Source organism: Rhinolophus sinicus, linkage group LG01 (genome assembly GCF_036562045.2).
Source record: "Rhinolophus sinicus isolate RSC01 linkage group LG01, ASM3656204v1, whole genome shotgun sequence".
Lineage (NCBI taxonomy): Eukaryota > Metazoa > Chordata > Mammalia > Chiroptera > Rhinolophidae > Rhinolophus > Rhinolophus sinicus.
In genome coordinates, this window is record NC_133751.1 from 152,925,199 (window position 1) to 152,937,493 (window position 12,295).

A 12,295-nucleotide genomic window follows, 5' to 3' on the forward strand; every position below is an offset into this window, starting at 1 on the left:
TTATTAAATACATAAAATATTAATTTTGTAATCATGTAGCTTCCTTATATACTCAGTGGTACAGCTTCAGAGAGCACTCAACTACAGAACTTCCAGAGGTTGAGATGAAGAGAAGATCTGGATCTGACCTTGACCTAAGCATGGCTACTATACTACTATACACCTCATTGAATTGTCCTTGGCTACTATCTCATTGCCAGTCTAATTAAGTTTGGCATCAAATGGTACAGTGCTTCATTTCTTACAAATTGGGGCAGTCTTCCCTGGCAAATCTCTTCCTACTTTTCTCAAAATTAGGGCCAGACAATTTGCTGATTTGGGCAGTTTTCTCCCACCCTCCCGTGAATCAGAATGTATTGGGGAAAAAAACCCTGGTATTCTGCTATAATGTTTTTGTACAATAAAGAAGAATTTATTCTAGTTATATTCATTACAGTGTGTGCATTCATGCATGTGTGTGTTTTCCAGCTTTACTGAAGTATAATTGACAAATAAAAATTATACATATTTAAGGTGTATTAAGTGATGATTTGATATAAGTAAACATTGTGAAATGATTATCACAATCAAGAAAATTAACACATCTATCACCTCACATAGTTTCCCTTTTATTTATTTATTTATTTTGGTGGTGAAAACACTTATGATCTACTCTCAGAACATTTCAAGTATACATTTCAGTATTATTAACTGTACATAGTCACCATGCTGTACATTAGATCCCCAGAACTTATTCATCTTATAAATGCAAGTTTGTACCGTTTGACCAACATCTCACCATTTATACCAACCTGCTCCCTCCCACAGTGTTTTGAGTTAATAGGTCATGTATAATTTATAGCCAGAATGTTCTATGAACTTTTTCCATCACTAATTGCATTTATGCTGGAAATTTGGCTGTTTTGTCATTTTAATCTCAATCATACAGACCTCTTCAACTACTTTCTCCTTTTCTACTTATTTTCCTCCTTGTTTTGGTTTAAAAGCAAACCAGTGGGGACAGTACCACCTTGTGGACCTCCATGATGTTGCTAATAAAATGCTTAATAAATTATAATATAAATTATCATTGATATTTAGATATTTGTTTTCTAGGTGTATGATAATTGGTATTTTACTGTATTTGCTACATAGTCAAAATATTTCTTCCCAACACCACAAATCAAATGCATTTGAGGAAAAGTCTAATCAGGCTTAAATTCTGTTATAATGAGTCAACCTCAGATTCATATGAATTACCAAAATATTAATAACCATGTTCTTGCACATATATTAAAATGTAATCAGTGTACTTAAACATACAGTGCTCTATGTATATATGTATATACACATGATATAAAGGTAATACTGTTAAAATTTAAGCAATATTTTTTTGGTAAAATTCACATTTGAAATTACTTATATTTCTGTTTGGATTTATAATAATCACTCCCATTTTGAGATAAAACAAATATCCATTTTTTTAACCAAGTGAAAAGAATTTAAGTGTTACGGTTTCTTAATGAATGGCAGTTTAAATGTAACATATAATACATCAACTATAAAAATACAGTTTAAACATAAATAATTTTCTTATTGGATCCTATCTACACTGAATATGTGATATTACATAATATTAATCAAATAGGTCACTAATGGTATAATAAATATGTAAATGAAAAATGTAAGAAAACAAATGTGTGATTATGAAATAAAAGGTAAAACTAGACTTTTTTCTGCTATTTTTGTACATAATCGATCTCTATACAGCCACATAATGTACTATTTATGGCGGTAATACACTCTTTTTTTTCATTAGTTTGAGAACAGATGATTTTCATAACAGGCCCATAAGTTTGAACACTGGCCATCTTCAGCCTATTAGTTTCTCTCACGTTGTTCAGAAGAAGTTTTGACATGGTAGTGAGGTAGAGACAACTGGTAAGAATTCATAATTTGTGATTTCTGGCTTAAAAAAAAGTAAACTTATTTTAAAATGCAAACTTTATTTTATGGAGTAAATAACTACTTAGTTTGCAAAATGTTCTTATAATTTAAAAGAGTTACTAACTAATCAAGGTTTCATTTTCTGTCAGTTATATTTTTAATATTGAGATAATTTAATTAATACTCATACATATCCATGTGGGTTAGACTGGTAATACTTTTGAAATTATATTTTCTCTCAGCTATTAGATTTTTTGCTTACCTTTATTAGTTTTCATATTTTATGAGAAATAAAGACCTAAAATCAGAATAAGCATAGCTAATATACCTTTCTTCTATATTTTTAAGTAGTGGAAGGTAAGGTTTTTGTATTAACATTGTTAAAGATACAAATGAGAGAATTACAAAACTTTTAATTTGTAGAAATATAGTAATCCTAAATAAAAACTTACAGATTTATTTGGAAACTTTTCTCTTACCTTCATTGTTTCAAACTGAGATAGAACTCTGAGTGCCCGAAGGAATTTAATGGAAATAAGTGGTTTCAGTTCTTCCCGAGATTTGCCTATCAAGCTAAGACAAAACACCTAGATATACAAAAAAAAAAAGAATTAATAGGATTTAATTTTAACTTTAACCAAAACAATCTGTAAAATAGACTTTGTATTTATTTTACAAAAAAGATATACAGTCAAAGCCTACCAAGAAATAAGCAAAAGATTTAATACATATTTCAGTATGTTTTAACAATGATTACAGAAAAGTAAAGAAAATAATTTTGTGTTAAAATCACTTTAAAAAGATAAAAATATTTTCTGGTAATAGGAATACATGTTGAAATAAAAATCATTTATATATTTGACATTCTATAATTAAGGATTAATATTTATATCCATTTTTTCATTTAAAATTAGATTAAAAATTAATTTCATGATTATCTGCAATACAGTAATAGTATACAATGTATTCATTAAAACAAAATTTGGAATGTATTTACATATGCATTCATATATAAATATGGGTAAGACAATATACAGAATTAGATTTCAGAGGAGAGGCATCAAAGAGGATAGGAATATTGATAAGTCCAAGTACAAATTACAAAAAGTGTAGAAAGATACTAAGGTGATTTTTTAAAAGCAAACATATATGAATAAAAATGATTCAAAGTTAATAAATGTTAATGGAGATTAAGGTAGTCATGATTAACTTTTATTATACCTTCATATTTTCTGTATTTACAAGGCAATATACATTTTTAAAAAATGTTCTTTTTTAACCCTAGACTAAAGAGATGGTCTTGAAGTGGGTTTTGAAGTAAGGGTAGGTGTCATTTATGTAAGCATGGAGGTAAGGGATGTGGACACATAAGAACAATGACCAGGAAACAGGAAGGTGGGTTACAAGTAAAGTGTGGTTTGGTTGGAGTAGAAGGTTAATTTGCAAGAATTAATTTAGAAGACAGAAGTCAGATAGTTTAAGTCTTCATTAATAAACAAAGAAGCTTCAATCGCCTATAGAATAGGGAGACATTTGTTCATTCAGCAAAATTACTGAGCACCTACTATATGACATAAATTATTCTAGGAATAGGAGATAAGGAGAGAACCAAATTGAGAAAACAATTCTGCCCTAATGGGGCTTATCTTTCAGTGGGGAAGACAATAAGCAAAATCAATGAAAAAATTATATAATATCAGTAGGTGCTATGGAGATGAAGAAAGCAGGTAAAGGAAAAAGAGTGCGTTGGAGTGGTGCAGTTTTAAATAGGGAAATACGGAAACACCTAACTTCAACAGTTCCATTTGAGCAGACATAATGAGGTGAGTTGGCTAAAGCTCCAGGTGGATGGAAGAGTAAGTGCAAAAGCACTAAGATGGAAGTAATCTTGGCATATCTGAGAGCTTCAAGAATGGCAGCGGTGGTGGTACAGTACATAGATTTGAATGCAGAAAGGGAGAGTAATAGAAGGCAAAACTGGATCTTGTAGAGACTTGCAGACAGTTGATTGCAGATGTAACTTTTACTCTGAGTGTAATGGGGTAGGTTTCACGAAGAGAAGTGACTTGAACTGACTTCCATTTTACAACAGTAAAATGTATGTGGTTGCTATGTGGACAATAGAATGAAAGTGTGCAGTGGTGGAAGCAAGGATATCAGTTGAGAACGCATTGCCGTGATCCAAATGAAACATTTTGGTGGCTTTGATTAGTGTGGTACTGGTGAAGGTAATGATAAGTAGTCTAATTTTGAATATATAATTTAGAAGTTGAGCAAATAGGATTTAAATATTTTAGGACGTTTATATTTCCAAGATATTGTACAACAATCCTATTCTGTTAGCACTGGGTACATAGATGGACTATTAGAATAATTGAGGCATGAAATGCTGAACTTTTAAAATTTTAGAATGAGAAGAAAAGAATAAGTATTAAATATTACAAAGGAAGAAATATGGGATGCTGGTGACTACAAATGTATAGAGTGAGGAAAAAGGAAGATCTAGGTAAATTGAAGAGTGAGAATAAGAGTAAAGAAAGAAGAGCAAATTAAATAGCTTTAAATTTTTTTCTTTAAAAATACATACAATAACAACCATGAAGTCTAGTCTGTACCAGCCATTAGTAAAATAGGCTTTAAAACCATATGCCATCCACTTTAGAAGCATTTCCAGAATGAAGATGTAAGTGAAGATCATGTCAGCATATTCTAATAAGATTTTAATAGTTTTTCTTTGATCGATATATATATCTTCAAAAGCCTGCGGGTAAAAATTTAAGGATTAGTCTACATGTAATTTCTAAAAAGTCTTTTGGCATAGAGGGGAATGGAATGCCATCTCTAGTAGGCAGATGGTGAGCAAAGTCATAGGTTGTAGTCTCAAGGGCTGGTTCACTTCACTTGGATTAATTCACATAATCCATAAGTACCACTTCTTATAGAGGCTAAACTTGGTCTTATAATTGTTCTAGTGATCTAAAATGCCTCTCATATTAGTTAATCAAACTTAATATAAGAGATGGAAACTTTAGTCATATCTGACATGGCTCTTATCTCTATTTCCATGTAGTCAACTCACAGATATATGCCACTTGCTAATAATGAAACAGAGAGGTAAAAAAAAAAAATGTTTTCATTAATATATACTGCTATCATAAGAAAACATCACAAAGTTTATTCCACTGCAGACATAATCAGATAAACCAATGGAAATACATGAATATAAAATAAAAATATAATAGTTTCTCCAAAGCTTCTCAGTTTGAATATAAAATAAAAATATAATAGTTTCTCCAAAGCTTCTCAGTTTTAATTTCACTGTAGAGGTTGTGAAGTATGATAATGCCATTCAAAGCAATTTCATGGTTCTTTTCTTTTAGTACTGAAAAAAGGCAATAAAGTATCAATAATCTCAGGCAGACTTGCATCAAAGTACATTGAAGTTCAAAAAGTAAACAAGAATTCAAGTAATCTGATGTAAAGAATGGTTTGATTTTTATAAACCTACTGTTACATAAAAGTAAGTATAAAATAGCAATAGAGTTACTAACTTAATTGGACAAATTATGGAGTAAAAGTATCTATAAAAGCAAATTTAAAATGTAATCAAAAGTTATTTTAAAGGACTTTATTTTATTGCATGTATTTATTTATTGAATGGGTACATAATATAAAATAATATAAAAAGATATACTAGAAGTCTCTGCTTCAATTAAACAATTTTAAACCTAGGCAAAACTAATCTATGGCAGTTGATTTGCGTGTACTGTCTACTCACGTGGAGTGGGGAAGTAACTGTGAGGAGTCAGACTATGGTTTTTAATTCCTGGCAATGTTCTATTTCTCAAGCCAAGTGACAATTACACAGGTGTAGTCACTCTCTGAAAATCCTTTATCCTATACATTTATAACTTGTATGGTTGCCAGAATGTGTAATAGATGTCAATATAAAGTTTACTTAAAAATATATGCAGTACAAAGTCTGGTCCCCAACCACGACTCCATCTTCCCTGTTCTGTGCATCTCATAATTAACTAATTCTTGTGTAGCCTTCTCTGATCTTCTCCAATCAAATACAAGCAAATAATATACCTTCTATTTCCCTTTCTTTCCTACACAAAATGTAGCATGTCATACACTTTATTCTAGATCTCTCTTTTTTCCTTATTACTATATCTTGCAATATCAGCATGCATATAACTTCTGAACTTTTAAATGGTTGAACTGTGTCCCATTGGATGATTGTACCATAGTATAAACTGTCATCTACTATGGACTATTTTTGCTTTTTGATCTTTTGCTATTACAAAAAACTCTCCAGTGCATGGCCTTGTAAATGCATTTAATACCTGTTCAGATATTTGTAGGATAATTTCCCAGAATTAAGATTGTTGGGTATGAGTAAATATATTTATAGTTCAAAGGTCCTTAAAAGTATACGCAACACTCCTCTTTCCTTACTAAATAGGTACCAAAGTACTAGCACAATACAATAGTTTTGTATGTGCACATTACTAAACTTTGTTTCTTATATGAAACTTTATTAAATTAAGAAGAATTAGGTATCTATTAACATTCCTTTCCCCACTGTTATTCATATTTTTGAAACTGCATTATTTATTTAATATTGAATGAGGCATATATAGCTTCAAAAAGAACTATAATGTATGTTCCAAGACTAAAATCATAGAATACAAACTTTGGTGCTATAATAAGTTTTCTGGGGAAAACTAATTTGGCATGGTAACTACATAAATTGATACAAAATGACTTATGTTACATTTTTCCCATAAAAATCTCACATACTATCACTTACCAGAGCACCTGTGCTGAGTAGAATGACAAGGCCAATGAAACACTTAAAAAAACTGTTTTCTACTATCTTGCAACAGGTTTTCCTCATGTTTTGACAAATTTTTGCTCTCTTGGATTCTTTACTGATTTGACAAGGTGAAGATCTTCGTTCATGCCCTATCAAGAATAAAACTGTTAAGAAGAAAATTCTGGAAAACTCATGGAAAAGTAAACATCTCAAAGTTTCTACCATATGCTTTAGCAATTACTTATTTACAGAATATAGGTGGTCTCTGGCTTATAAACATTTGATTTTTAGCCCTGCTGTACTGACAACTGCAATCACTGAGGAAAAAAAGAAAAACTTAACTTGTGAGTTTGGTAATAGGAGGAAGAAAGAAATTATGAAAGGCAGAGATAACTTAGCACATCCCATAATCTTGAAGGACAGAGTCTGAGAATAGTATTTATCACCGAATCGGAAGGAAGGAAGGAAGGAAGGAAGGAAGGAAGGAAGGAAGGAAGGAAGGAAGGAAGGAAGGAAAGAAAGAAAGAAAGAAAGAAAGAAAGAAAGAAAGAAAGAAAGAAAGAAAGAAAGAAAGAAAGAAAGAAAGAGAAAAGAGAGAGAGAGAGAGAGAAAGGAAGAAAGAAAGAGGAAAGAAAGGAAGGAAGACAGACAGACATGTACAATATCTTTTGAATATCACAGTTTTGTATAATGCCTAAAAATTCATTTTCTGAAGATTTACATGGCATACCAAATAGTCTTATTTAAATATACAACTATTTATGAAATATTAAGAGATATAACATCAGATAAGTCAGATAAATTGATTTCAGTTCTCAGGTGGTATGGGGATGGGAATTTTGGTTGAGACTATCTAAGGAACTAAGTACATTGTAGAGTACTTTGTGGGTAGGGTACATGTGCATGTTTTTGAACTCTAACTTCTGGTCAAGTTAGCATAAAGAGAACCTAAGGAGAAGGGAGTGATTAACAGGGTGGAATTAAAAGTCAACATTTTTCATTTTAGAATTTTACCTAATATCAATTTATATATCTTTGGTCAAAAAAAGTATAGAAAGTGTTTCTTCCCTTGTCTTGGATGATGTATGTCCTAGAACTCAATTTAGTGAGGGCAGGTTCTTATTTTGAATATAGAAATTTGAGCACTTAGCAGTTTCTATTTTGATTATTTCCAGTGATTTCAAATGTCCAGAACATGTAGTCATTTGTTAATCTTGTTTAAAAACTAATTTTAATTATAAGTCAAGAGGTATATGTTACATATGTAGTGAGCCAACCAATTGAAGCCTTGTACATTTCTTAATATTCATGTGAAATGTAAAAATACATCACCATTGCATGATTTGTTTTCCTATGAAAGTTATAGGATGTTTTCATATGAGCATTTAAATATTGACTCCATTCCATGAGGCATACAAATACACACACACACAAACACACACACACACACACACGCATACACACATACCCTAATTTAATCTTTTTATTAATCCCAGAAGGTAACTTTTATTATTATCTTCATTTTACATATTAGAAAACGAGTCAGAGAGAGAATAAGTAAAAGCTAGTAAGTGGTGGACTGGGATTTCAACTCAGGCTGCCTGATTCCAGAGCCAACACTTTTAACTGCTTCATTAGTCTCCCTAGGAAATATAGGTCCTTTTTCTTTTTTCCAAATGTTGACTTTTTTCTTGACATTTATTATAAGTTTCTATCATAATTCATGTGTGCATGTGTGTGTGTGTGTATTCCAAGCCAAATTAATAGACTTTTTAAAATTAAAAATATATCCAATAGTATTACTTAGGGTAAGAGAAATATAGTCTAATTTCAATATAATTATCAAAGAACTTTTTTCCTTACTGTTTTTAAGATGTTTTAGCTTTTCATGTTCATAGATCATTTCTTCTTCTTCAGAGATAGCAATGTCAACTGTACTGCATTCAGATGAGCTAGATGGCTTCACCTTCTGAAAAGTAAAATCCCACCAAAATGTGAACAAAATTTCATTTACTCACTGTAGTTAAAGTTTATTTCATTTACAGAAATAAGAAAAAATATGTACATAAAGACTATTATCAGGTGTGAAAGACTTAAGGCCAATGTCATGATTGGTATTAAAATGCATACATACCTTTGTGAGTTGAAGTACAAACAGAAACTCACAGACACTGACAACAGTTTAGTGGTTTCCAGACGGTAAGGGCGGGGGTGATAGAAGAGGGTAAAGGGGATCATATATATGTTAATGGAAGAAGAATTGACTTTGCGTGGTGAACACACCATGTAAAATACATAGATGATGTATTATAGAATTGTACACTTGAAACCTATATCATTTTCTAATCCGTGCCACCTCAATAAATTTAATATTTTTTAAATCTCAAAAATTATTGTAAGCTAAAATATCTTTTAAACTAAAATTAACATTTACTTAATAATACTGTTCTCCCCAAAGATGTACAGTCTATCTCCAATTTCCAAAAAGATTTGAGTTCCAAAAGCTTTCCCGAAGTTACTCACAAGGATCCTATATACTCATATGCTATTTCAATTAGATGAGTAGTATCAGAACAAGTCACTCCTTGATGCTAAAAATAGGTAGACAAGAGTGTACTTAGTGTTTATCGTAAAACCTAGGCCAGACATTCCTGTGTATGTCCTCACAGAATGGGATTCATGTGAAGTTATCCTGAAGTGAAATTAAATGGCATGAGGACTAGTGTCAAGAGAAGACCTGGGAAAGTGGTACCAGCCCTATGAGAAGAAGCTAGGTGCAGATATTGACCTTCTTTCCCACTCTATTCTTGTCTGAAGTTCAAGGCGGGCTAGCATAAGGCAGACTTTGTACCTGTGGTAATAATGCAAATGACAAACTTGGCCTTTACTTGAAATGATTTTCTCACCACTCTTAATTTTACTTGATTTAAAAATGAATATATAACATATCATCCTTAAAAGGACCAAGACCCTAAAGTTAATAGCATACAAAATTATTTTTTAATTTTAAAAATTAAGATGTGCACTAAAACATTTGGAAGAAAACCAGTCTTATTTCTTAAAAAGTTAAGGAAAGATCAGGGTAGAGTATATAAAGAAAGGAAATTATATTTTGTCCTACTTCTTAGTCTTATGTACAATAAATGTCAAGGAAATATAATTAGGAAGCTTTGTTTGCTTAAATCTTAGTGGTGAGTTGTCAGTAAGACATGGTGCTCAATTAAAAAAATATGTCCAGCGGGATACTCTTAAGTAAACAAATCATTTTTATTATTTCAATTTCCCTTAAATTTTCTATATTTGTGATGAACTAAAGGCTACAACACTTCACTACTGAGTTGGAAGCACACAATCAAATGAATATTATATAATATTTGGACATACAATAATTGAAAATCATACACCTTATATGTATATGCTTTTTAAGAGGTTTTAAACCCTTGCATCTAAACTATTTGATGTGATTTTTTTTCCGAACTCCTTTTATTATGCATTATTTTAAATTTACAAATACACCAATTAAGATTCAAAATTATAATTTAGTTTAGTGGAAGATTGCTTAATGGCATGAGAATGTGACCATGATATATTGCTGCATTGTGAAAAAAGTTACAAAACCCAATGTAAAGTTTGATATTATTTTTATAAAATTTATAGTTACATATTTGTAATAAAAAAGCTGCAAGTTTAAAAACCAAAGAAACAAACATATGTATCTGAATTATCAGATCACACGCGATTTTTATATTTTATTCTTTGGCTTTTGGTAGATCAATATCCTAAGTACCCATGGGCTTCATAATCTGGAAAGTGTCTAAATAAACTAAACATACAAATAAGTGAACAAACCTGTGAGTAGTTAACCAATCAACAGGATCAAATAATGATGCAGCATGAATTATAGCTTCTGCAACCTCAACAATTATATTTAATTCCATCTTTCCTATATATTTTCATATCCCAAACTTTTTAACGAGATTGGAAAGGAGTTTCCCAGAACATCTTGACTGATGTACTGTGATAAACAGCAATGTTACCCAGAGATGGATGGTAGTCAAAGTCTTAAGTGAAGATACAGAAGTGTGCTGGAGAGGAATTGCCCCCTGATTTCTCATAATGATATTATAGAAAAATGAACCCTAGAATATCATGTGTAGCAAGGAGTGAAAGTGTTTCTCTTAAACAAAGATGCCTTCACTAGGAGCTGGAGGGACTTTGAATAATTAAATCTCAACACCTTTCATAAGACTAGCTTGAAAAGTTACTGAACAGAACAGCTGCCAAGCCAGAAGGGGTCTGGGAGACAAGACAGTGTCAGAGACTTTGGGAACTTGCCCCTCTTCAGTGCCTATGAGTGATCTTCAGTGAGTTCCTAATGTGAGGCCCAGTGCAAGAAGCATAGTGCCAATGTGATCTCTGTAGATGTAGCTTTCTATTAAACTGCACCTCTTACTAAGACATTATGCAGCTTGCAAATGAAGACAATAAGACTGTATCCAGTAGGGTGTACATTTTAGAAGCTACGTGAACAGCATTATCTACCCTTCTTTAAATGTGTGCCCCTTTTTTTTTGTCTGGGAATTTGGAAAGCTACAAACTGTTTGCAAATCAACCTGGTGATTTCTCTATTCTTTTAGTTCAATTCAATTATATATGTTATAATACCTGTTTCCCCGAAAATAAGACCTAGCCAGAGCATCAGCTCTAATGTGTCTCTTGGAGCAAAAATTAATATAAGAACCGGTCTTATTTTACTATAAGACCGGGTGTTATATAATATAAGACCAGTTCTTATATTATTTTTTCTTTTTTTTTTACTTTTTTTTTGTAATTGGGGAAGGGAACAGGACTTTATTGGGGAACAGTGTATACTTCCAGGACTTTTTTTTCCAAGTCAAGTTGTTGTCGTTTCAGTCTTAGTTGTGGAGGGCAGAGCTCAGCTCCAGGTCCAGTTGCCATTGCTAGTTGCAAGGGGCGGAGCCCACCATCCCTTGAGGGATTCGAGTAGCTGAACCAGCAACCTTGTGGTTGAGAGCCCCCTGGCCCACGTGGGAATCCAATCGACAGCCTTCGGAGTTAGGAGCACGGAGCTCCAACCGCCTGAGCCACCGGGCCAGCCCTCTTATATTAATTTTTGCTCCAAAAGACACGTTAGAGCTGATGGTTCAGCTAGGTCTTATTTTCAGGGAAACACGGTATATGTTGCAGAAATTAACTGATAAGAATTTTAGAATTGGCACAAGCAAGGAAGTATCTTAGCACTCCTCTAATAGAATCTCAAATTTTAAAGATGCCCAGGAGAGTTCAGTGATTTCCCTAGTAATATAATGGAAAACTTAGTTTTCTTTAGTATGCTTTACATAACCCTCTACTACCTGCTTATTAATTTATAGAATTTTATAATTATATTACCTCATGTTTCCTAAGTGCTTACTACATATTGGACATTGTTCTATGCACTACTGAACTATTGTTCTTAATCCTTTTATCGTCCCTTAGAAATAGATACAATTTTATTCTCATTTACAGATGAGGAAACTGAAGTTT

General features: G+C 31.9%; 1 protein-coding gene across 3 annotated transcripts in view; it reads right to left on the reverse strand.

Annotated features, from left to right (window-relative positions):
* SCN7A (sodium voltage-gated channel alpha subunit 7) overlaps positions 1-12,295 on the reverse strand; it is an 82,147-nt gene that overhangs the window by 11,235 nt on the left and 58,617 nt on the right. For all 3 annotated transcript variants that reach the window (XM_019727350.2, XM_019727351.2, XM_074337380.1), the window contains 4 exons: positions 8,612-8,717; positions 6,743-6,897; positions 4,514-4,687; positions 2,406-2,513 (listed from right to left, as the gene is read on the reverse strand). In XM_019727350.2, the coding sequence (XP_019582909.2) occupies positions 2,406-2,513; positions 4,514-4,687; positions 6,743-6,897; positions 8,612-8,717 (543 nt within the window). The remainder of the gene's footprint in view (positions 1-2,405; positions 2,514-4,513; positions 4,688-6,742; positions 6,898-8,611; positions 8,718-12,295) is intronic.